This window comes from Lacerta agilis, chromosome 7, assembly GCF_009819535.1.
Source record: "Lacerta agilis isolate rLacAgi1 chromosome 7, rLacAgi1.pri, whole genome shotgun sequence".
Taxonomy (NCBI): Eukaryota; Metazoa; Chordata; class Lepidosauria; order Squamata; family Lacertidae; genus Lacerta; species Lacerta agilis.
This window is the reverse complement of record NC_046318.1, coordinates 59,809,898-59,836,058: the sequence shown is the minus strand read 5'-3', so window position 1 is coordinate 59,836,058 and position 26,161 is coordinate 59,809,898. Positions and strand designations below refer to the sequence as shown.

General features: G+C 40.3%; 2 protein-coding genes across 4 annotated transcripts in view; one reads left to right on the top strand and one right to left on the bottom strand.

Annotated features, from left to right (window-relative positions):
• The window catches only part of CNGB3 (cyclic nucleotide gated channel subunit beta 3), a 59,504-nt gene extending 59,045 nt beyond the window's left edge, over positions 1-459 (top strand). The window contains exon 21 of the mRNA XM_033156099.1: positions 111-459. Within this exon, the coding sequence (XP_033011990.1) occupies positions 111-370 (260 nt within the window). The 3' untranslated portion in view covers positions 371-459. The remainder of the gene's footprint in view (positions 1-110) is intronic.
• A 3,948-nt stretch (positions 460-4,407) lies between these two features.
• On the bottom strand, positions 4,408-26,099 carry CPNE3 (copine 3). Of its 3 annotated transcripts, none has more exons than XM_033155511.1 (16): positions 26,075-26,099; positions 21,279-21,418; positions 20,929-21,108; positions 19,315-19,389; positions 18,571-18,642; positions 16,354-16,437; positions 15,960-16,049; positions 13,109-13,207; positions 11,755-11,841; positions 10,820-10,879; positions 9,744-9,877; positions 8,962-9,016; positions 8,812-8,863; positions 7,739-7,872; positions 6,816-7,052; positions 4,408-4,937 (listed from the first exon to the last, which is right to left on the bottom strand). In XM_033155511.1, exons 2-16 carry the CDS (start codon positions 21,408-21,410, stop codon positions 4,815-4,817), a joined length of 1,614 nt encoding a protein of 537 aa, XP_033011402.1. In that variant the 5' UTR covers positions 21,411-21,418; positions 26,075-26,099; the 3' UTR covers positions 4,408-4,814. The 3 variants fall into 3 exon arrangements, with proteins under 3 accessions (XP_033011402.1, XP_033011401.1, XP_033011400.1); XM_033155510.1 differs by lacking the exon at positions 26,075-26,099 and adding an exon at positions 25,913-25,989; XM_033155509.1 differs by lacking the exon at positions 26,075-26,099 and adding an exon at positions 25,669-25,767.
• Between the last annotated feature and the right edge of the window lie 62 nt (positions 26,100-26,161).

Sequence of the window (26,161 nt, the reverse complement as noted above, 5' to 3'; positions counted from 1 at the left end):
AAGGGAAGAACAAGCAAGGAAAGAAAAGGAGGAAAAAGCAAGGAAAGAAAAGGAGGAAAAAGCAAAGAAAGAAAAGGAACGAAAGGCAGAAAGAGACAAAAAAGAAAAAGCCAAGCTTGAAACCAAACCTACAGAACCAAACCCAACAGAGTCTCCAGAGACCAAAGAGCCACAGATGCAAGCAGAACTGTCTGCTCCTAAGAAGGAAGAACCAGCTTCCAGCAGCCAGCCAACACCACCGCCTCCTCCTAAACCAAGTTTGCTCAGAGGAACCACTAACCAGTCCCTTATCATTAGCATGACTCCTTCCAGCACCCCAGGAGAAGGAGATATTCTTACTGTTGAAGTCAAAGTGAGGGATCAAGCATAACTGGTGGATCCTCTTGCTGTGCATTGTACCCAGTTCTGTGCCGAGTGGGTGCCCAATTCAATTTTACAGGAATAAATCTGCTTATTTTTAGATACGTGTTTCTACTGAAATTAGTCAGTTCCCCCCCCCCCATCTAAGTTTGCATCTATACAGGTTCCTCAAACCTATCTTAGTATTAAAAAAAATTAGGGCCTCAGCTGGAGAAAATGGCCTTTTGGAAGGCCTTTCTTCATTGGGACTGCCATCTTGGGCCAAATTATCCCCGCCCCCTGCTAAGACAAGTTTGATGGGGAACAGGTTTGCTTGACAGTAGAGGAAAAAGCTCTCTGGCTGGTTCACTGCTATTGAAATCGTCTCCTACATCCTAAGAAGCATCTCTGCCTTGTGGAGTATTACACAGCCCTTGGAGAGCAACAAGATGGGTATGAGAGCTCATAATAGGTTCTCCCCAGTAGAGTTCTTTCCTTATGGCCCTCCATCCTGTTTCACTATTTCATTTAGAGCAGCAAGCCTCCAGAGTAACAGCCCCATTTCTTCCTCTCCTCGGCTAATAAACCACTGTTGGCAGAAAGGTCAGCTCCTACCTAACTGAGCTGTTTTAAACCCAATCTGCTGCTTTATGAGCCTTTTTCTGTTCTAATGTCATCAGATTAGGGAAAGGAGCCCAGCAAGAAAGAGGACCTCAGTTAACCCTTGCACTTCATATTTGCACCAGAGTATTAAAACATCTGTGGCAGATCAAAAATTCAGAAAAGGTTGCTGCAGAGATATTAGCATATTAGCAAATTTTGATTTCTCTCCCCTTATCATTAGGTCTCTGTGGTTCTGTTCTCCTGAGAGAAGTAACCCATGCCTTTTGGGGGTAATTATTTCTGGAACTAGGCTAAGAAGTAAATAACATTTTTAAGACAACTGTCCTTGCAGCTACTCCAAATGAAATTTTTGCATAAAATAAAACATGGTTGAGGAACAGCCACAGAGTGGACTTCCCACTGGACTATTAACCAGACAAAGAAATCTGGGTACCCAATCCATATGTTCATCCTGATTTAAATTAAAGTAGATGTCTTCTATCTGTTCTGACTGAAGCTAGCTCTCCAGGACCAAAGTTTCCCCCCCCCCCCGCAGATTTATTCCTTTAAGGCATTTTTACCCTGCTCTTAGCACAAGACAGTTGTGACTGGGAGTGACGCGGTGGCTTGGGCACTTGCAGGCTCCGTGCTGCCCCAAACGGTCCACCTGCCAACTCCCCCTCAACTGTAGGGCCGCTGAGTGGGAGGATGCAGGCAGACTCCTTGGAGGCTCCGTGGAGCGTCCAGCCCCAGCTGGCCCCACCTCCGTGGGTGGCTGGCCCCACCCCTGGGCACAGGGCACGTGCGCCACCCCAGGCGCCCAATCGACTTGCTCCGTCGCTGACAACCCCACCCCCTATTGGGCTTCTATGTCAACCCCTCTTCTTTCATTCTGAAGAAACCAAAGTTAGCATAAAGACCCCAAAATCTTTGTCAGAGAAAAGAAGACGTTGTCAGTTTAGTGCCAGACCACAAGTTTGAAAGTTACTGATCTACAGGAACACAGGACTGTTCGTTATGAAATGCTGCTGCTGAGCTTCATAGTTGTCTGCTTGTTTCCCTCCCTTCGTTCCAGTTTTCTCTACCACCAATTTGTACTTTGTTATCTCACAGACAAACATTTGTAATTTATATACTTAAAAATCCCTGAAAGGCTTGGATTCCAAGCTGCTCCTCCTTCAAGAATGGTAGATTTCTAACCAGTTCCCCTCTTCTGCCCCAACAGCCTCTTGCATCATATTCTGCCCCATTGAAAGGGTCCTTCAACACCCAGGAGCAGATTTTCAAGGGGTGGCAGAAGGCTGCAGAGAGAAAGGGAATGAGGGAAGGCTCTTGTTCTGTTTCAGAAGGAAAGTTAGAATACAAGCTATTTTCTTAAAAGTACAAATCAGGGACATTATTTCTATTTTCTGTGAAAGCCACAATAATCAGCAAATGCACATTCAGAGCTTAAAAAGATGACAGAAGACATTAGAACTGCTGAGGGGCATAAGTGGAGTTTAATATAATGTGTTATATGGCATTAAGATAATGTTACACCTGAAGCTAACTTGAAATACAAGAAACTGTATTACACAAGGAATAGTGTTGTGCATAGAAATACCGTACACCGTAAGATGCTTTCTTCATAAAGCGATATTTTGCTTTGAAAATATACAGGAAAAAAGTAGATTCCTTTTGTTACAAAAGCAGCTAATGATCAACTTCCACCACAAGGTGGTGCTAATGCATAACTCATGCTGAAGAGACAAATGGAGGAGATAAAAATAAGCTTTGACATTAAGGAAATATTGTTAATATTTCTGGGGGTGCTGCTTTTGGAATTTTTTAAAATATATGTGCTGAGTTCTGGCCCACCCCTATTTATTGTTTAAAAGAGGAACAATTCAGTAGGTCCAGAAGTCCATTACAGTATAAACTTGGCAAATTCAAGCCACACTGTAGCTATTAAAGATGGCCTGTTATGAGATGAGAAATACACAGTACGGAACAGACACTGAATGGACTGGAATGCTTGTGGGAAATAGCACCCATATAAGATGCTGTTTTCTCATTCACTTTGAAATGAGATGTGTGGACCATTAACAAAAGTAGACAGGGATGGGGGTTTTTTCAGACTTTGCTACAGAATACTGCTGCAGTTATGTGGGCATTTGATTCACACAGAGAAAGAATAACAACTGTATTTCAATTCTGTGATCCTCAAAACTTCTGGACTTTAAAAACGGCAAATACAAGGTTGGCTATAATCCACTAAATAGTAATTTCAAAACCACCCTGAATCCAGTTTTGCTTTGCTATCCAGTAAATGAGAAACCATGATGCATATAAAAACTTGCAAATAGCGACATAACCAAAAATAAAAGTTATCAATGGTCTGAGAACAGTTCAACGTAGTCTATCCTCTATAAGAATAAAACATTCAATCAGAGCAACAGCTGATCATTCTAAATACACCACTACTTTTGATTATCCACAGAGTAGATACATTTGATTGAACATAATAAACATCAGGTTGATGATGTTTGACACCCTTGAGTTTTTAACATGACCACAAGGCAAAGCATGGCGACTGAAGGCATATGGTTCCAGCCTCAGAGGAATAATGTGCATCTAGACCCTGAACAATCATTTACAGGATGTGGATCAGACCCACACTTTTTCTTACTACATAATTCACAGTCATTTTCAGACCCCTCAGTCCAACCCATTTCACTCTAGCAGTTAGTAAAAAAATGAAGGGATCCTCCAAAGGCAACAGTGGGCCCTGAAGAATGAACAGAATAATCTAATTACCGGTAGTTCTTGTGCAAAAGGGAAAAACAATAACACAAATTCAATCATTATGGGCCAACTGTGCTCTAGCACAAATGAGAGGCATCCTAGAACTAGCTAAACCAAAACAGTATAAAAAATTAAAGTGAAAAAAGAATACAGGTTCAGTAGCATATACACCTCTCTCTGTAGACAGCTATAAAATTGATAAAAAATACTCTATCAAGGAAGAGTCCTTCCTCATTGGCACATACTGGGCTTCCTAGTCCACAAGTCACATGCTATTACTTTCAAGCCAGATTCTCTAAAAGTCAACTAGCTTCGTAATATGATAAACAGTCAAAGAAATCCTTGTTAAATTTATATCCTCTGTGTTGCATAGATATCAAACTGTTGGCAACATTGCATAAATATGAGATGCTTGATTTGAAAAATAACCATGATTTACATCTGAAAGTCTTACTATAGCTCATTTCAATGTACCACTCTATACTCACTTTTCACTGTTTCATAATGATACAAATGTTCATAAATGGCCAAGAAAGACAACATACTAGTCATTGGGGGCGGGTGGGGGGGGTGAAGACAGACCTTTACACTCTGCCCCGGTCTTGATGCTTCTCTGCAAATGGTTGAACATGTTATATTAAGCTTATGCAAGCTTTAAGCAGCCAAGGCTCTCTTAAAGGAGGAAGTCAAGATGGGTACAGCTCACTGCTTTCAAAGGCGCACTAAAGCCCTGTACCTAACCGCAGCTGGAGGCACACTGTGTTTTGTCCTGGGCACTATAAGCAGCCAAAGGGGTGATGGCATGGCAAAAAAGCAAACTGCCATGTTCTTCCTGAAGATGTACATAGTTTGAGAGTTTTGTTAAGTCTAAATAAAGTTTTCAGTCTCACTTGCAATTGACTGTTAAAGCAAAATGGCATCTTTGGAGACCCAGAACAAAAAAAGAAAGAAAGGAGCATCTTAAACAGTTTATACATTTTATGTGCTGTATCAAAAGGTCGTGTCATCCACCCTGGCCTGTTGGCACTGCAGAGGAAGGTGGTGAAGACATTCCCCGCATAAGGAACTGGATACTCAGGGTGACCTGCTCAGCTCCCATCTTGCTTTGCTGCAGGGTTGTTTGGAGGCTGGAGCTTGAATGTGCTGAAGTAGTTCACCACTTGCTGAGGCACCTCTGCCAGGACACTCTGAGCAAGCGCTTCTTTGGGAGCCTTATTCAAAGGAGAAACAGAGTGAACGCCAGAAGTCAAGCAAAGAAAGCACACGATCTAGTCCCTGCTGATTTGGGAAGATCAACTTAAAGCCATTTCCTTGAACACACACCACACAATGTCAGCCGAAAGTTTACTTGCCCATTTGGTCCCACCATTAATGGGGCGACACACTGGATTTTATTATTTCATTAACATTTACTAAGCCACTTGACTAGCTCGTACCTATAAAAGCTGGCTGGCTTAATGTAATTTAGACAATCTACAAGAGGTTACCAGATCAACTTCAGATAAGAATATCCAGAGAGAATAACTGTTATGTAATGCTCATAAAAAACTGCCACTAGCCAGGGCAGTTAACATGACATAAAAATTAAGCTGCTGAGGTTGGTTAATGACTGTAATTTCTTCCCGTCTATATAGCCCCAACCTTTCCCTAAAGCATTACTTAACCTGAACTCCTCCTCCAAGGACATTTCAAGTTCCAAGCATGAGATACTAGGAAAAACAGAGCCTGTTTATAGTAAGTGAATCCTGTTATATGCAGAGTGATAAAGGCAAACTATTAACTACCAAGTTAAAGTACAACCCACAGTGGCAGCGTATTAGAATGTAAGGGATCCCCCCTTCCTTGCCCTACGGCAGTTTGCCAAAACAAATAATGAAAAGTAAGGAACATTGATGCCCTAATTTCAGCTTTTCAGCAGGGAGTGGAAATGGAGCATAAAATGTGCAGAAAACCTATTATGAGATTTCACACACAAACAGGTCTTTAGAAAAGGGCTCTCTGGAAAGCAAAGGCATTTTTGCTTTCCAATTTTACTCTACAAATAAAATTGCTATAAGTGAAATGATATTTACACAACAGACTGTGTGTCTGAATAGGAAGAGGAAATGTATGCCTTTTATTTCACTCTGGGGTAACTGATGAGCTTTGCCTTCCATATCATTTGACTGTAATAGGAGCCTTTCTTACATTAAAAAAAGGAAAATACCCTTCCTTTTGGGACACAATATTCTTTTATCCATGAAATGCACTAGCCAAATGACTCAATTCTTCTGTAATAGGGTAGATTCTCAGCCACTGTTGCTAACAGTATCATGTTTAGACCAAACCATTATTCACTGAGACCAGAATTACAATCCCTCATCCTGTTTTTGTTTTTCAATTATTTTGCTTGCAGGAAGGGCCACAGATACATAAAGTCCCAAGTCTTTATGCAAAGCTTGCTAGGCTGCACAGCCAGTCCTGCAACAATCTGGTTTATATGCAGGCTACATACAGCAGTTGGGTGTCTCCTAAACATCTGAATCAAACCATCAGCTGAAGGTCACAGCACATCCCAGGAGGCCCTCTGGTGTCAGGTTTCTTCACTTTTACACTGCCAGGGGAAATGGTCATTGATAAATTTCTCAGTACAGTCCCAACTAAGAAGGAACATGTAAAGCTGCCATCACACTGGTTCATGAAGCGTCTTCTCCCTCCTCATCCTCTTTTCCTCTCAACCAACTCACAGTCCAAGATGCTCAAGCAGAGCACTTTGTACTTGTTTATAAATGGTAGACATTTTTTACCAGAGCACTGTCATAAAAAACCCTCTACTTTCCCGTTCCTCATTATATTTCATCATGCACAAAGCTTCAGACCCTAATTGTTTGTGTGTGTATATGTATTCACATGTATTTAGACTAGCAGCAACTGGCTTTCTGGGAAATTTCCATAGCTCTTCTTGAACTGCAGTCACACAGATCTTTTGTTAACTTTGTAAGCCAAAAATGCCAAAGCTATTGGATGTCACATCAGAACTCTAAGATTTAGCTGAATCATCCTCCTATAATCTAACAAGCATTAAGGGTGTCATTAGAAACAGTACTTACATTCTGGAACTGTCGAAATGGCACAAATTGAACGATGTCTCTAATAGCAGTCTCTCCTGAAAGAGACCTCAGAGCCCCACTGTCACTGTCAAGGAATTCCATGGCACTGAAATCAGCTCCTCCGACACCAACAATTATAATGGACATGGGAAGCTTGGCTGCATTAACAATGGCAGATCTGGTCTCATCAAGGTCAGTTATCACCCCATCAGTGATGATCAGGAGCACAAAATATTGCTGTTGAACAAATGGACACCTTGTTAAAACTGAGAACAGAAATAAACTCCTGAAATACAGTAGCAGGTGGCAATGATATAGAGGCACCCTTTTGTCAAAGGAAAAGGTTGGTGCAGAATGAGATTCATTCAGGGCTCAAAGTCTTCATCAGGGGAACAGTTCTTACACAATCCCAGGCCAATTCTATGAGTGTATCAACTCTCAGGAGATAATTATCTGACCCCACCATTGCCTACAACTGAAGCTCTCTTAAAGTTGAAGCTTCGGTTCCACAATGAAACATTTAATTACGTTTCCTCCATAGGGGTCCACACATGTTAAATGGCCAATTTTGTGCTTGTCACCAACCGTACTTCTCATCCAGGAGTGCAAAAGTAGATTCTTGCTGCCAACACCACACTTGGCATCAGGCTCAGCAATACAGCCTCCCCTCCCTGGATGAAGGGTCCGGCCCCTCAGGGAATCCTCAGGCCTTGTACCCACTAGCTCCAAAGCCCAAACACCCCTTTTCAGGGCTTTCTGCTTGCTGCCCTCCCCACCTCCACATTAGTAGTGCTCATCTCTCTGAGCAGATAGGCACCTACATGGTATCTCCCCCACCATCAATGTCCGGGGAGCGGGGTTGGATTGCCCTCCAATAAATGATGAGTAAGAGCATGCCCATTTAGAAATTACGAAGGACTTACAGAAGCTGTTTTTTGCTGTGTAGCTGCAGCAGCAAACCTAGCCATGTGATTTATTATTGGAGAAAAGTTGGTGGGCCCATACAATCTTACTTGAGGAAGACAGGCCCGGTATGCATCCACAATGCCTTGGATTCCTGGGGAAGTTAAGTAAACATTCTTCACTACATTTCAATATTAGCATCTCTTCCACAGCTTTAATGACACTCTAGTGTACTGAAGCTTCAGTAAGCATATATAGATACATAAATAAAAGGGTGCCCTTATGGAAGGATTTGTCAGATTCACAGCCCCATACTGCTGCTTATCTCAGGCATGTAAGGGTAATTGGCCTAGCTAGCAGAATAGCATATAAAACTTAAGATTCCAATAGTGTGGTGATGGGGCAGGGGGTGGGGGATGCTGAGGTTTACAGGACAGTAATTAAGACTTTGGGGTGTTTGAGGCTAAACTGACAGTACCTCCCTTAGAGGAGGTTCCTTTCAGATTAGCAAGTATGGCCTCAAACATAGCAGCACAGAGAGAATATCATTACTATTAACTTCCAAGTTCTTGCAGTGGGTAGTAAACACAGACTCTCATTTCAATTCTTTCTTCCACAAGTACTAATTAGACAGAATGAAACTTGGGAAGAAATTGTAACCCACCCAGGCCTCTCATTTATGTAACAATTTTAATAAATAATATCTTCCCCTATCTTCATTTTGGGTTAAGACCTGACATCTTTGATCAGATTTATTTCTTCCAGTTGACATTTCTTTCAATTATACAATTTTAATGAATCACTGTTTATGCACTGTGTAACCTTTTAGTTACCTGATTTTATTCTCTCTGTTGGGAATTTTTAGGCCACAAGTTGTTACTTGTGATATTGTCATTTTAGGATATTGTATTTTAGCATTTAATGATTGTGTGTCCCCTGACAGCCTTATAAAAATATAGCAAATTTCAAAAATAATGGTGCTAGTTCAAAAACCTACAAACTTGAGCTATTGTGACCTTGCTATGACCTACAATAAACCTAGAAATGCCAGGACATTCTTTAACATCCGTAACTTAAATTTTTTCAAACTTACCGCTGCAGAATGGGTTTGATGGGTTAAAGTTTAATGGAAACTCATGTGACACCTGTGAATATATGGAAGATGTTCCAATTATTTTATAGGTCCATTTCTAATCAGGCAGTTTATTTTGTTTGCTTTTTTTACAAATTTGTTTCACCTTACCTGGTAAGAGGGAGGAATCTGAGCTCCAAACCCAAAAGCTGGGAACATCTTATCTCTATAAAAGCAATTTAGAGCAAACCATTATAAACAAGTCACTGTTCTACATTCTTTCACAAAATAAAAGCATAAATCTCTTGCTTGCAGTGCTATTAAATGCTAAAGCCACTTCCACGAACACAAAGTTCACTAAGGGAAAATTTCCCATCCCCATCTCTCCCCAGCAGACCCCCTTTTTCCAGGAGGGATCCACTGACCCTCTGGAAAGGCTTTCTAGGTGAGCTGAACGACAAAACCAATTAAATCAGACAGCTACACTGGTGATTTGTAAAATGTGAGGAAACAGTACCATCAACTATCTGCAAAATAAAACAAAATTCATTCAGAGCAGGACCTGTAGTACAATCTTCATACATTGTCAACATAATTACTCTAGTATTATACTAATTAATTAGATGCTAGAACTAAACTGCCAAGTCTAGACAAAATTTGCACTTCCCTTCACCAAGAGAATATATCAATGACACACATTCTGTTCTAACACATCTACAATGCTCAACAAAGTCAGGACAAAAAGAAACCATAACTCCAGCATTCTGGATTAGACAAGTTGGAGAGAAAAATTAGCAAATTTTTTTTGGGAGGGGGGCTGCTAATGTGTGTGTGTGTGTGTATATATATATATATATCTCACAAGTTCTGAGTTATGTCATGATTCTCAATGTGTGTGCTTTAATTTTAATATACAAAAGCATTTTGAGAACAAGACTAGCAGAGAAACTTACGTATCGTAGTCTTGAATGACCATCCCAACAGACCAAATGGCATTCAGGTATTCATTCACGCCATTAGGGCTGATGTAATGTAGGGAATCTGGAGAGCGAGGATCTCCATTCGAGCCAGTAAAGTCAATGCCAACCTGTCAAAAGGTACAGACAACACTGATGTGAATATTACTTTCTGCTCAAAATTGTACTAGCACTGCTGTATTTTTAGGACTCACCCTGTTTTTCTGACCCTAAGTTGTTTTAAATTCTATTTAATGCTGTATTTTAAACTGCTGTAACCTGCCCTGGGACCTCAGGGTTAAGGGCAGAATAATATTCATAATCTTAACAACAACAACTTGAAAAACTGGGTTGGACAGGGAGAACCTAAGCGGCATCAAGGCTGAGGAAGCATGCAATTTACTTAAGTTTTAGTTTTGGTGTTAAACTAACAAAACAAGCATAGAATGGACCAAGCTAGGTGAAACATGATTATAGGGGCACAAATCTCAATTATTCATTTGACTGAGTAAGTCTTCCCTCCAACCACTCTTCTAAACTTGAATTACTGGGAGCACCTTCCTAGAAAATCAGACTAACCTTTCTCACAAAGTTGTTGTGATAATAAAATAGAAATGTGGGGATGAGAGCTGTGTATTCTGTGTTCTGAGCTTTTTAAAGGATGGCAGAATTTTAAAAGCCATACTAAATAAGGATCTAGAGTTGCCCACTCCTGCTCTAACTCCTGCTCCTGTGGGAACTCCTGATCCTAACCAACAGTTTTCACACAAATCAGGTATTCTTTTTTTACTTTTCTAAAGTACAGATCCTCCTTGACTGCAAGCCATACCTCAACTTCCCTTCCCCATTAGGAGGGAAGCACCAACATATTCCACAGCATGCACGTTCTATATGCTTCTTCACCCACAGTGCTTAGTAGCTTTAAGGCCAACGGTTCAAATCACAGCTAGTTCTGGTTAGGATCTTTATTATAGTCCAGACTTTGGTTCTGGTGTGACAACCCCACACGATTATTCTCAAGTGGATTTGGTCCCCTTTCTTCACTTAAAAGAGCTGAGCTACAGCTTACTTACAGTAAAATTCAGCTGGCACCCTCCCATGATGTAGTCAAGGAAAGTACACTCCATTATAATCTGCAAAAAAACAACAACATCAAAGTGCTCAGTGATACACTCATGAACCTATTGGCTAGTTTCAGAACACAGTGCCACCCCTACAGTCAATGCTGAGTCCTTTAGCCATCAGCATGGGTTTTCAACTTGGCGTGGGGGGGGCAGAGAAGAGAGAGAAAGATCCGCAATGATGGCAGAAATGCCAATAATGTTAATGAAGAGATGGACTTAATATACAAGCAAGATGATTGAGACAGACAACTACAGTTTAATAGAAGTCTACTGCAGATGCAGCATCATGCATGAAAAAATCCTGACAACACAGGACATAATGGTCTGTCCACCTCCGCACACTCAGGTTGTGTTTCCATATACTGCTAGATCATGATTCAGTGCTATGCAGATGAGCTTCAATGAGTCTGAATTAAGCACTGAGAAAACTAACTCTCCACTCTCATCTTCTCCTACTGCATGGCCAAGACCAGTTCTGCAGAGCTTAGTTTTGCTTTTAAAGAATCTTAGTTCAGCATTACAGAGCATTACATAGAGTGTATAATCACACATACAGTGGACTCAGAGCTTGTATTTCTTGATTGAGTGAAGAGGGAGGAAACAGGTGGGCATATGATACTGGCCCAGTACTGAGCAAACCAAAGGAAGTAGCTGTGTGCTTTTGGGTGAGCATGCTGAGAAACACTTCTCAAGTGGTTTCATTTTAAAATATATATACACAGCTCTTCATCTAAATGATACCACAGTTGTTCACAATACAAAACACAATGCAATAAAAGTATTTCACACACTGAAGATTCTTGTCTGCTGGGATGATACAATGTCAAATGTGATTATTACTGCTGTAAACTTAACAATTGAATGAGAAAACATTTGATGCTGACCTCACAATGTTTAACGCTCACAATGCCTGAATTTCTGTAGCTTTTCTTCTTTTGCCTCTTCTTCTCGTTGATGCATTCAAATTCAGCCTACAAATCAGCAGCAGGGCAAAAATTGCACATATTAAGATTGATATCCTAAGCATACTTCAAGTTTACAGAACTTGAAGTAGTCTGGGACCCTTTAGCAATATTTACATTCTGCCACTTCTAGATTTGGTCTATTTGCAGCAAGGAATGGCTTAGTGTTACAAAAAGAAGTGAGCTCCCCACTTTCTCTCCCGCACAACTGCAAGGAAGTAAGCAGAAGCTTTTTGTCTACCAGTCAGTTTGTTGCTGTGTCAACCCATGTTTATTCTTAAGTATGCTTTAGGAAAACAAGTCAACTTCAAAACATAGTTGATCTATAGTTCGTTCAGGTTCAGACATTAATAACAACTATGTGGTTAGTTCAAAACAAACCAAAACTTGTGTTTCCTTCCCTAAAGCTGTGCTAAAGGAGAGGGGAAGGGAGCTGTGCATGTACTACTAAATACCAAACCCAATCAATATGTCAGCAAGACAAGTTAGTGTAGAGAAATCTACATGCTTATAATTCTTCATAAACACAAGAAAAAGTTAGTCAGAAGACAACGCACCCTGGGAGAGTTTGCTCATCATAAGAAACAATGGTAACTGCAGTTCAGTATCACATTAGTTAAAAAATTAAGCACAGAGCATATGTATTAGTAGTAGAAACCTTAGATAATTCTTCATTTTGTACAGAGATATCTGCCAATTCCCCAAAGCACTTCATGTGCTCTCAGAAATAATGCAGAAGATAGCCTGACCTTGGGTTATGCACACTCTTAATCTACCATATTGACTCCTGCAATGTGGATTTGCAGCTTCCCTTAAAAGTTGTTCAGAAGCTGCAACTGCTGCAGCCTGGTTGTTATCAGATACAACCATATACAACTATGATTCTGAAGGCACTACAATGAAACACTAAACCAGGAGCACAAAAACTTTATGGAACACCTTTCCCAATACCTGCCACCCTAAACCTTAAGATCAGCTGAAGAGTCTCCTTGTTCATGGTCCCACCACCTCATGTAGCAGGTAGGACTGTGAAACCTGATGGTACAGATTGGAGTTGAGACCTAGTGTTGTTGTTTTTACAAGTTGTAGGAGTCTGTGTTCTATTTTATAGTATTATTATTAAAGCTGTATGTTGTGCTGTAATCCATTTAATACTCTGATCTGAAGGAAGGCCAGGCATAAAAACTCTGTAAGAAATAAGGAAGGGCCTGTATAGAAGATAAAGTGGATTGCCTAAGGCTACCAGTGAGGTAGGGGGGAAAGTAAAAGAACTTACTGGTGAATGTCGTGATGCTTCCTTCAGTTTTGATAGTGTGGTCTGAAAGGTCCCTATAAGGTCATGGGACCCATCACTGTCATAATCATAGCACTCAACCTACAAAGGAAGCATTTTTTGTTAACCCAGTATGTTGTGGTTACAGCACTGACACCATGTAATTTAACAGAGCAAAAGAGAAGAAATCGTGTGCTTCAGGCTTTTGCCACTTCTGAATATCAGTCCCAAGATAATTAGGGAGGCAAGACTAAAATGCAGCAACAGTGACTTACAGAGCCAAAACTGTAGTTTCCCTGAAAATACGAAGCATGCGTAGTAATTGTTTTATGGCTCCAAATTCAAATGTCACTTATGTGTACAATGCATATTTCACATTTATTTTAAACAATTATAGTTACTTTTAAATATACCTCACACTGATGTTCCTTGGGCCCACTGCCACTCCTACTCAAGTATGGCAAGAGCACCACCATATTAGGTTAACACACATGCACATGCACTCTCCATCAGTGCAAAAAGCATGCAAACACTACTATGACCAAGGAGAATTTGTGGAAACAGATTTTCATGTAATGACAGCACACAGAATTAGAGTAAAGCTGAATTCAAGGGTAAGGAATAAGACCAAAAATGTATCTTTTAGTATGAGCTCTTAAGAACACTGCCAAATTTTGCATTACTATAGCTATATTTCATCTTATTAAGAAGTTGATGTTTAACCCAATATACTAACAGTTGATGCAGCCTTCTCAAGCTTGCTCTTGTTTTTGTGAGATATTCACATTTCCCACTCACAACAGATCAAATGAATGACTACATGCCTGCTCCTAGTAAAAGAAGCCTTCAATGACTCACTTCAACACACACACTTTGGGGAAAAACGTAATGAGATATCAAAGCAAGTTGTTTGTGTATTATAACTGAATACACAAACAGCCATTTTAACATAGAGAAAGGCATTTGTGATGGGTAGAGCTTGAAAAATGATTTTACTTACTACAATGAAATAGCCAGTTACATAAGACACTGTGTGCATAAAGTATTAAAGCATTGTTTAATCAGTCATTACAGTATAAAATATTTTCCCTTATTCATTACAGCAAAGTAGTTTCATTTTAAACTGCTTTTCATAAGGTTGCAAGACTCTATTTCACCTTTTTCTAATTCCTCAGGAAGATGTAACATGGCAGGCCAGATTTTGATTACAATGGCACACACCGGCATGCATATGAGGTTTTTCTGTATTCCGTTTGCACCAAAAAAGTTAAAACAGTTTATTAGAAAACTGCATTTCAGCTCATGAAGGGGCAAAAATAAACCAGCAAGGATTGAAATTTACTTTGCTACAGAATACAAAACATAATCATTACATATAGAAACGTACAGAAACAAACTAGCAATTTTTATCATATGAATGAAGGGGGCAATCCTATGACTGGAGCGGTGGGGGGGGGGGAGAGGTCCAAGAGGCCAGTCGGTGTTGCAGATCACCCTCTCTATAGGTATAGAGACCAAAAGTCTAACTTTGCAAGCTGACGTGGAAAAGACTGATGGTGGCAGATAAGGTGAATTAAAAGGGAGTTCTGTGGGTGGCTTGGGATCCAAAGTCTTCCTATGTCCCTGATATGCACCCAGGATGGCAAGTGGAGGGCAGGATGAGGGTGGGGCAGGAGACAAAGTGGAGCTACACTCCAGACATGCACATCTTTTACAAGACCAGCAGGGCTTGAGATCTGGTGACTCTACAGAATTGCTGTGGGGCCAGCTACTAAGTCATGATGAAATGAGCATTAATGAGCTGAAGAAAATACCCTTCATCAATTCAAGTTAAAGAGAGGAAAAGATTATCATAATAAAGGCAAAAGGAAACAAACAAGGACAAACTACAGCTTCAAGTATTATTAGGCAATTTCTGGATTACAAGCACAGCGCTAACACTAGATTTCATGAAGCTATGAATGCTGGGTAAAACACAGCTTTGAGAATGCTTCTTAAACCTTAGTTAAACAATTTACTTTACAGGCGCCACACCCATTCTATAGAATTCTGTAGTCCAGTAAGATATTTGTTCTTTAGAGAAGCATGTCAAGTTTATACAATGTGTATAAATCCAAAAAAAGGAAGTCCCATTTAACAGCTCTCTCCACATCACGGTATTCAAACACCCAGTAGCTGCTATTTCTGCTACTGCCAACAAACCTCTAAACTTTCAGAAAAGGATCATACATATTGCTTATCCTATTCAACACCAACAGCTCACTTGTAGCCCATATAACCCACAAAAAATGTAATTGTAAATACTGAGGGTGGAATTCAACATGGCACTTAGGGAATCATTCTATGAGCGCAAGTATTCTGCTTTCCTGATAGAATGGTTTTCCCTTTCCTCTCCCTGCATCCTGTTCTGGGGGGTTTTCCTGACCCTCCAGAGCAGATTTGTGAGAAGTCCAGGGGCACAGATAAAGAAGAGAGGGTGGGAAAGGCCCTGTTGTTCTATCAGAAGTCCCTGGGCTATCTTCCACTAGAGGGACTGGGTAGGTGAACCCGGCCCTTAATAGATTTTAAAAAATTTGTTTTTGAGTCTGTTCACATGACATGCTAAGACAAATATTAACTTAGCAAGAATGCTCATAGCTGCTCTGCTCCTCTCCAAACTTTTTTTGCTGCAACTGAGCTAAGGCGAGCTTAGACTTGGCATGTTATCTGAACCAGGACTTGAGTTTAAGCAGTCTCCTCACTAACCATGGACTGTAGCCAAGAATAAACAATGTTTGGGCTTAGTATGTCATGTGAACCAGGCTCACGTTTAGTTTTAAATACTCATTCTACCTCCTCATCCTTTATACATTACCTTGATTGTTTTATCCATATCTCCGTAACACAAAGAGTTGAGAGAGATTTTAAATGGCCTCCAGACGGGATTCAAGTTATTCTTAATAACCTAAATAAATACAAAATAATAATGGTTAAAATATTATTAAGGTTGTGGGTTGTTGTTGTTTTTTGCATTAACAACCTTTTTATAACTTTGGCTGTTCCAACAACTATCGCTAATCCTATCCTTGGAGCTTCCCATACACATCACAGTAGGATAGGATGCTGCCTGATACAGTAGCTTTCAAATTTCTTCTGAAAGTGCTATAGTAATAGAAACCAGTAGTACCTCACAAAAACAGAACTAAAGCTATTAAAATAGGCAATGAATCAAATCAGGCCACTTTGTAAAAGAATGAGAACCACCTTACTTCTGTTCTGTGCACCATCACCCAGTTTCCTTCAGAAGTCTGCTTGTGGAACTCCAAATAAGGATCAGATTTTCCAAAGAAATCCTGCAATTAAAACATAGGCTGTTGCTTCAAAATTGTCTTTAGAGAATGGGGTTGTTGTTTTTTTTACAAACATCAGGCTGCAGAGCAGAAAGAAGAAAAGCAAGGCTAATTCCATTGGTTTTGTAGAGAGTGCACCTGCCCCTGGCCCTGCCCTCAATTGTCACCTAACAGAAACCATTCCATTAAGCTAACTGAACTGCTGCCATCCTGGCTGGTCATTATAAGAACAGTAACTTTCAGAACTGATGCCACAAGTTGTTTTTTCTTCCTCCCTTTTTCCTTGTGTGTCATGACTTTTAGATTGTAAAACTGAGAGCCTGGACTATTTTATTACTAATATTCATAAGCTGCTTTGGAGTGTTTTCAGCTAAACAATGGGGCGAAAGTCCTTTAAATAAACCTTACACTACATTACTTCCTGTTCAAAACAGACACCACCTATATGCCAAGTACAAACATGCAGTTCACTTCCTCCTCTTTTCCACCAGTGCTGCACATACATGCATGGTTGCATTCAGATTATTAATCCTTCCTTGGAAAATTCAGTGAATGCAAATCTTTACAACTCCAATCAGAACAATGGTAGTGGTTAAATATTTCTGGAGAAGTTCTCTCTCTCTCTCTTTTAACAACAATAGCCATAATCACCAGAAATCGCAACAAGGAGAGAAGCAAAAGCATTAAGTAATACAAGTCAGGAAATATAAGCGTGGAACAGCAAAATGAAGCCATATATAGCAAAGCTGTGTGTATGGTGTATTAACTTCATTAACTGCACAAATATTTCGGTTATATTTTTTTCAGGTGTCGAGTGCTGCAAACTATTCGTTCGATGTAAAAAACTATGAAACACACTGTTTAGAAATTTGTGGCTTCATCTTGCTAGCATACTGCCAAAGACCAGAAAGTTCAGCAATCTATGACAAAGTGGACTAAATGCAAAGTTGTTTATTTAAATATCAATGGGAACCACATAAAATGCAAGTGCTTCATCCCCAGATCTGAAAGTATATTTCAGTTTTTATGAAGTTCAAGCCAGATACCACAGCACAACAGCACAAACTGAAATCCCCTCTTTGAGTTGGCTCACATGCACAGCTGAATCATGATGTAGCATGCTTGTGTGCTCCTTCTTCCCTTCCTCACACACTCTATTTTAATTCTGTTTGCATGGAAACCATTTTGCCCTGACTTGTGAGCCAGTAGGTTACAGTTTCCACAAGCCAACTAAGACCAGGCCTACAAAGCCAGTTGCATCCAGCTTTACAATTCTGATTGGGAGTGCTCATGAAAATATAGCCTGCCAGTTTAAGCTGCAGTAGTTTTCACAAAGGGGACTCATTAAAGCAGAGCACATAAGGGAACCACTGGATTCATTTGTTCAACAGATTAAACTTTTTAAGGTATTCCGTGTCAGAGTAGAGTTAGAATGTTCACAGAGGCAAGGGTTAAGTGATGACGCCAACTCGGGGGAGGGGAGGTACAAGCCAGTCCTCACGAGGAGGAGGTTAGAAAAAGAGCGGGAAAAGCCTTTTGAGAGTTGCTGGTCAGGGGAGAAGCAGAGCTCAGAAGGTATCTGAACTGAATGACTCTGTGGAGTGATAGTTGAAGTTAAGAACTATTTATTAATACTGTTTGTGAATTCTTAATAAAAATTATAAAAGACCAAGAGACGTTTGTGTGGTAATGTGAAGAGGAATCGACCAGCCCTGACATTCCGTATCACTACAAAATTGCCCAAATCCAAAGGTCATCTTTTAATATTTCCATACATTTCTCAAGAGTTACAGCATAAAACTAAAAACTTCTTTCTTAGCTGTAAATTAAAGAAACACACACTTTGAGCAAAATCCTATGATTGTCTGCATACAAGTCAATCCCACGGGGCAACATCCAACATCCCTTTCCTCTCCCCTGCAGTCCCTCCCCATAATCTGCTCTCCAGGGTCATGAAACCATCCAGAGCAGGTTTTGGGGGGTGCTCAGGGGTTGCAGGAAAAAGGAAAGAAACAGCAAATCCTGTTGCACAAACAAGTCAATTCCACTTGGTAGGAGGACAAAGTTGGATTTTGCCCATTGCTGAATATGATTTAGCCCCAGATAAACGTGTATAGAATTGCAACATTGAAGTACCTTGTTGTCCAGTTTCCTTGCTTCAACTTCAAACATGACTACCCGATTATCCTTTACTTCTTCAGCAGTAATCTAAGTAAGCACACAAAGACAACATTCACCATGATAAGATACTGCATTCTAAAGTACTGTATGTCAGAGTTCTTTTATGGACAGTAGAATGAAACGTATGACAAATGGAGTGTTTTTTTGTGAGAAGTAAAATTTATATTTCTATTATATTTCTTTTATTTTCAAAAGCAGTAAGAACATGTTCACAGCTATAAAAAAGAATACAGTTTTACAGCAATAAAAAGATGCTCCTTTCTCCCATTGTAGAACATTAAAGGGTTGGCAACAACAGACTCACAATGCCATGAACAACCTGCTTTGAAAAATTCCAGTCAGCTTTAATTTCTCCAGGTGGCATGTGAGGCTGCTGTTTGAGATACAAAATCTGAAAGATGCAGAACTAGGCATGTAATTGGTTTGTAAATTAAAACTAGCCCCTGCCTTCCGGCAATGAAAATTAAAGTGAAAAATGTATAAACAATCCAGAAAAAACTAAAACAATTAAAACAGGTCTTAATCAATCACTTATTTCCTAGAAAGTGCATAGGATCCCAACCTGCATCTCATTAATTTTCACAGAATTTCAGCACATTAAAATTTTGTTTTGACTAAATTCATGTTTCCTTGGGTCATCAAAATCTTTGTCCACAGAGAAATACCAGAAGGGGGGAAAAACCAATTGTGTTTTCATACCGTTATTTTTCCTTTTCCTGCAGGTCTGCCATTTTTCAACAGTAGTGGCCGGGTGAGCGTTTTGCTAGAAACAATCTGTAAAAATACAGAAATATCCAGAAACTTGACAGATTAAGAATTTACCTTGTCTACAGAATTCCATAAATGGTGACCTATTCAAAGCTGTTAGCAGATGACTAGAAAAAAAACAGTAACACAACAGGCCACTTCAGATGCAATTATATGAGTACAGTGGTGCCGCACTAGACGAAAATAATTCGTTCTGCGAAAATTTTCGTCTAGCGGGTTTTTCGTCTTGCGGATCGGCAATGACAGCCGCGCTCCGCAAAACGAAAAGAAAAAAAAAAGACGAAAATTTTTCGTCTTGCGAGGCAGCCCCATAGACTTTTTCGTCTAGCGGGGCAGCCTTCCGCTAGACGAATGCCTTCGTCTAGCGAGTTTTTCGTCTAGTGAGGCATTCGTCTAGCGGGGCACCACTGTAATATGCTATGGTTTATTTAACTGAGAATTGGCATCAACCCATGCATTAATTTTTATTTTTACATATTTTTTATAAACCACAAGTTCATATAAAATATCAAAAGGCATAATATAAACTAAAAGCACAGTATTTCAATAAAAACACAAAACACATTATTAAGATCTCGTTGGTGAAGAGTCTCAGGGTTAAAAAGCCTGTCTCAATACTAAGAATAGAAGACATTTAAAAACAAGTAGGAATGGCTCATTTTGAACCTCTGTTGAGAAGGACTTCACAGGGCAGGGCTTGTCAAACTAAAGCAGGCATAGGCAAACTCAGCCCTCCAGATGTTTTGGGACTACAATTCTGATCATCCCCGACCAACTGGTCCTGTTAACTAAGGATCATGGGAGGGCCGAGTTTGCCTATGCCTGAGCTAAAGGTTTAGCCCCTGGTAAAGGCCAGCTGAACGTCAGGCAACCACCAAAGGTGCCCCATCAAAAGATCTCAGCAATCAAGGTACAGCATAAGGAAACAGGGTTTATTTTTAACAAAAAAAAAAATTGTTACTGCTTTTGCACATGTAATAATTTTATACATATGGACTCTTAAGATACTTCCAGCCCAAATTGATCACATAGTCCCCTCCCCTTTGTTACTTCTATCATGGTTTGTTTAAACCAGTTACCAGTTACATTGTAACTAGAAAATGGAGGATTAATTGGTTAAGTAGCCAGAATCTGACTGGTTTCCCAATTTACCTGCAACAGGAAACTGGTTTACACAAATCTGATTTTATGTTCAGGGAATCAGTTTATCCGTAGGAATGAGGCAACAAGGAATGATAAACCACAGAGATTAGTTCTTGTAACAATAGCATTTGACATAACATTAGATAAACTGCCTATAAAAGGAAGACAATTTACTATTTCAATTCTTACTGAAAATCAGAACTTACAAAATGAGAACTTGCAACAAGCTATTGTTCTGGCTTTGACCTTTTCCTGGTTTTGCTAGGTGAAGGAACAATACCAGCATGAATGAGGTTTCAGGTCAAATGGCATTTCCCAGGACAGAACCAAATGAACTGTAAATGAAGCAACCAATAAAACTCTCTGAAAGTGAGAGAATATCCATGACTTATTTACACCTACCTGCCCCAGTGTGCATTCAAATTCTCCTAAGAAGTCATCATCACTCAGCTCAACAGTTTTATTGTCAATGTCAAAAATCCCAAATTTGAGTTTCTGCACCAGCTCAAAATAGTAATCAATTAGGAATCTCTTGGAAAACTTGGGGTCCAAACAGTTATTGATTCTTTCTGTGCGATCAACCTGTGTATAAAACATTGGGGGGGGGTTCAATCACATGATGTTTCAAAGAAATAAAACTCACTTTTATATCTCATAATTTGATGTTTCTAAAGACCAAATTAAAACAAAAAGCTAGTAGCCAGAAAAGAAACTTTATTGGAAATATTTAATTAAGTATCAACATACTGTACCTCATACCACTGTTGTCCACTTGTATGCTGAAGCAGCACACACAATGGATCTGACTTGGAGCCAACATCTTTATCCAGGAGGTTGCTACAAGAGATGGTTAGCTCCACCTTTGTTACACATTGCGCTGCCATCTGCCTCACTGGATGGGAAGCAAGCAACAAGTATAGTTAACATTGGGGTCATTTTAACAGCTCACGGTCCGAATCCAACACAGATTTAAGCACAGCCCACTGAAGCAGGATTGTGGCCCAACAGTCATTCAATAAATCAATAAATCATGAATATGGGTATCTTGGGTAGACATGCACCTTCCAGAGCAGAAAAGAGAAAGGTTTCTCTGCTGGCAAGTCAATAGCAGAACTAAGCAGCATAAATCCCTAACCAGCAGCTTAATCATTCACAGATAAACTACCCTGTACATAAAAAATGCAAGTGCAAGATGGGTTGCAGTCACACTCACACAGCAAAAATAATAACTAGGTAAGTGCACACATTTAACTTGCTCAATAGGTTTACCAATCAGCTGTACATGTGCATATACACCTACCAACCAAGGATAAAACATCATGCATTCGGTGAAATGAGCTCTAGTTTACAAAAGTTGATGACACAGCAGTGCAGTCTGCAGGTACTACTCAGACGTAAGTCCCACTGACTTCAATGTGGCATTTCCAGGTAAGTGTATATACAATTGCATCAATATATTTAAGACACTTATCTTATACTGTAGAGTAGACACATAAAGTTACCTAAACTCTGTTACTTCACAGCAACACTGTCAAAGAGTGATGTGATAAATCACACTTCTGGGTGTAGGCCAAAAGCCTCTTTTTTAAATAGTTTGTCATTCCAAGGATTCTCAGACTGTATAATGGGCCACGCTAAACCATGCATTCAAGCTCTTTTAGACATAGTAGGACTGAACTAAAGTTGAGACAAACATTTTTTTGACTGTCAGGATAATGATTTTTTTTTTTTTACAAAATTTAAACAGCCCTTCAGCTTGATGGATTTCAAGGCAATCCACAACAACAACCAACACAATGTTATAAAACATCACACATTGTTACTAACCATAAAACTGAGAGGCAACAATAACTATAAAAGCAAGGGAGGCAGTCAGAGCCATTTAAAATGCCTGGGTAAACAGATATGTATTGACTTGGTGCCAGTAACAACCACAATGGTGGAGGCTCCAGCCCATGAAAGTTTATGCCACAATAAAGTCATTTGTCCTTAAGGTGCTTAAGATTCTTTGATGTTTCCATTGACTTGCTAGCAAATGTCAATGTGCCCCTTACCTTTACAGCAGATTTAAAGTTGAGCATGTGCTTTTAGCAAAATAGGAAATAGTACAGCTTATGCTAAATGTAAAAGAGGGGAGGGGTTGAAATATTAGAAAATTGCATTTCATATCAAAGAGGGCCATTCATTCAAAATTTAATTTTGTTGAGCTTTTTAAAGTTTTTTAAGTAGGGACCTTGTTATCTCAGATCTCTTCTTTCCCCCTGTATAATGAAACAAGAAAGAACACATGTACTGCTCATGCTAAAGGCTCTGTAATATTTCATTTTAGTAAAGCTGCAATCTGGTGAGAAAAAACAACATCCTGGTTCATGGAACTTTAGGAACACTTGGAAGACTTATGTGTTTAGATTACTGGTATCTGCCAACCCACACAATTTATTTTCTAAAGTCAAGAAGTCTAGTAGACCTGAACAACTGAATCAGAACTTGGGAGTCCAGTCCATTCCAGATACTAATGGCACCCTTATTTACAATACGAACATAAACACAACCATGCTGAGTTGAACCAGAATTCCTTTGAAACCAACTAGATGTCTCAAGGATGCTCAGAAAACAGGACCTGGTGGATGCTAGGGCACAGTGTACTCCAAACAATACTATTATTACTTGTGCATAAGCAATTGTTTCCTAAATAAACAAATTCAGTAAACACACACACCATCACTTTTGTCTAGAAAATGGAACTACAAGAGAATAGAGGTCACAAACCACTGTTTGAGGGCCAACAAACTAGGAGCTGTGCTATGGTTTGCTGTTATGTCTGAATTCATAGACAACTGTCAAACCCACAATGCTCCATCTCAGTGATGGAAACTATACCTCAAGAGGCTGAGGAACTATGGAGATAGTTACTAAGCTACCATCTTTTTCGCTCCACAAGATGCACCTGAACATAAGAAGCACCTAATTTTTAGAGGAGGAAAGGGGAAAAGCCCTGTTTTTTGAGGATCAGCTGAAAGTGGTGCAGCTTTTTTTGCAAAGGGAAAAGCCATGCTTTTTTGAGGATCAGCTGAAAGTGGTGCAGCTTCTTTTTCAAAGAGGAAAAGCCCTGTTTTTATGGGGTTCAACTCACAGTTCTGCAGCTTCTAGTCCTACAGCCATTTCTACAGTTTCCAGACAGATAATCTAATCAGCCAGTCACATGTCGCTGGGGAAACAAACAGCCTCCCTCTGCATTCAACAATGGAGGCCTGGGCAACAGGGCAGGGCTGGAAAGGGAGCCTTATCTCTCTCCTGATCACTTGCTGAACAGCTGTTCAGCGGCTTCCTTTAAACACCCCCTTCTCTCCTTGTAAAAAAAAGAGCACGATCTGCTTTTGGCCCCTAGGCAATTCGGCTCCAGGGACCATGCATTCGCTCCATAAGACACACAGACATTTCCCCTTAATTTTTAGGAAGGAAAAAGTGTGTCTTATGGAGCGAAAAATACGGTAAGCACTGAGCAGAGCTTAATTTTGCATTAAGTCTGAACACAGCCAGTGGTTACTTGGAAGATTTTACCTTCTACAGTCTCTACTTGTGGACCTCCTAGAAGCTTTTGTCTGGGTCAAAGGATGCTGGACTAGCTGATGCTTCTGTTTCATCCAGCAGAGCTCTTACATTTTTCATCTATATGCTAGTTGTCACGCGATAACTACATGCTCATCCATTTCAATGCAAGCATATGCTCAAGGTGTGAATGATTTGCTATACTTATCCTCAGGCTTCCATGGGCATATGCTCCCCAAATGTGTAGGGAATTACACATGATAATCATATACAGTTGCCACTTTGTGTGGCAATTGTTTGCCACAGCTACACTGATGCTAGTGTTTCTCATAGCAGAAATGTAAAGCATATTAAGGGAAGGCACATATTACCAAAGACTTGGGGAGTTCTATTTATTATTATTATTAATTAAATGTAAATACCATCCTTCATCTGAAGCTCTCAGGATCATTCACAAGATAAAAATACAGGATATTTGGCCACAGCTTAAAGTGTCTGACACTTAACTGTCCTTCACAATTTGCATATTTGGTTGTAATTTTTTTTTTAAACAAAGTTTTTAATGCTGTATTTTAAATGTTACCCATTCTAGGACCTAGGGGTGCAGGGTGGAGAATAACTCATATTATTCTTTTTAAATATACACAATACAGCAGGAAAGACTAGTGCAGCACCAGTATATTGCGCCATGCAAAGAGATTTTCCGTGACAATACCTAAAGAGACATGGTGATCTCTGCAAAGAAAACATGAAACAGACATCATAGCCTTTAGTTCTCCACTGACATCTTAGCATAGGAGCCACACCCAGTGCAGAACCTACGTTCATCCGCCAAAGTTTACCCCACAGGGTAAACTTTTCAGACCTCAATCAGACTTTCATTCTAGATAGAGAGCTCAAAGCAGGTATACCATCTTCAAACAAACCCTCACACTTTATCCAAACTGTGTGTGTGTGTGTGTGTGTGTGTGTTTTAAAGCAAGTCAAGGATATTTCTCAGTCTTCTTAAGAAGGGACAAAGCCAGCGCTTTTCGTATTAAAAAGGTGCAGGTACTCACCATTAAGTTGTTACTGTGAGTGCCACACATTTAACATTGGGGGGGGGGTGAGGTGCAGATACTGCATACCCTTGAGTAACCCCAAGAAAATAAACACTGGTCAAAACAAACACCAACCTAGGGATCGCTGCTAATTTAAACTGGAAAATCATCTCGGCTACAGTAACACGTGTGTGTGAAGTACAGTATCCCTGAGCAATGCAAACATGTTAGATGAGATCCGACTTTCATTATATATTCTGGAAACTTTGCAGGCATCACTGTTACCTGTTCGGTTTAAGAACTTGCGCTTCGCCCGCCTCCCTTCCACTTTTTGAGCCCGAGAAAAATGACCTTTTTCTGGGGTGGGTGGGATGGGGAGCAAACGGGCAGGATCCAAATGCTAGAAAACATCAAATGAATGGCATGACCCAAGTCCCCCCTCCCCCACCTGGGTTCCCATTTCCACCATTCCACTTCGAGGCGCCTCATCGGGCCGCAATTCCCACAAGCGACCCAGCACAGGTTGCTCCCTCGCTCGCTCCTTTACACGCACCTCAGAGAGGATTCCTTCCGCGACCGCTTCCCAGGCGCTCCACAAACGTCCGAAAGGGCGCAGCAACCCCTCCCTGAGCAGCGGCGCCTCTTCCCTGCAGGGCCTGGGAAGGACCGTAATAATAATAATAATAATAATAATAATAATAATAATAATAATAATAATAATAATAATAATAATAGGACCGACGAAGCCCTTCCCAGATACTTGAATCTGGGTTGGTGGCTCCAACGGCCAGCCTCACCTCAGAACTTGTGTAACCCAAGGAGCGGCGGGCGAAGCGGACCGTGCGCATGCGTCAGGCACCTCAGCGGACCCAGGGGGGAAAAGTAAATAAAACCAATCCTTCTAACCCTCGCCCCTCCCCCAGCACCAGGAGAGTCACGTGAGAAGACGCCGACGCTACCTCGTGACGTCAGCGCGGAGCGAGGACGCCCCTCGCGCGCGGGAAATCCAAAACCGTAGACGACTCGCTGAAGGTCCGCCACGAGGG

Bases quoted from the DNA above. Each gene is read 5' to 3' on its own strand.
- CPNE3 (XM_033155511.1), bottom strand. From the start codon at position 21,410: ATGGCAGCGCAATGTGTAACAAAGGTGGAGCTAACCATCTCTTGTAGC. The intron at 10,880-11,754 runs GTCAGCATCAAA...GTTTTTTTGCAG, and splicing joins TGAGCGTTAAACATTGTGAG to ATTATAATGGAGTGTACTTT. The intron at 7,053-7,738 runs GTAAGTCCTTCG...TTTGTTCAACAG, and splicing joins CACAGCAAAAAACAGCTTCT to CAATATTTTGTGCTCCTGAT.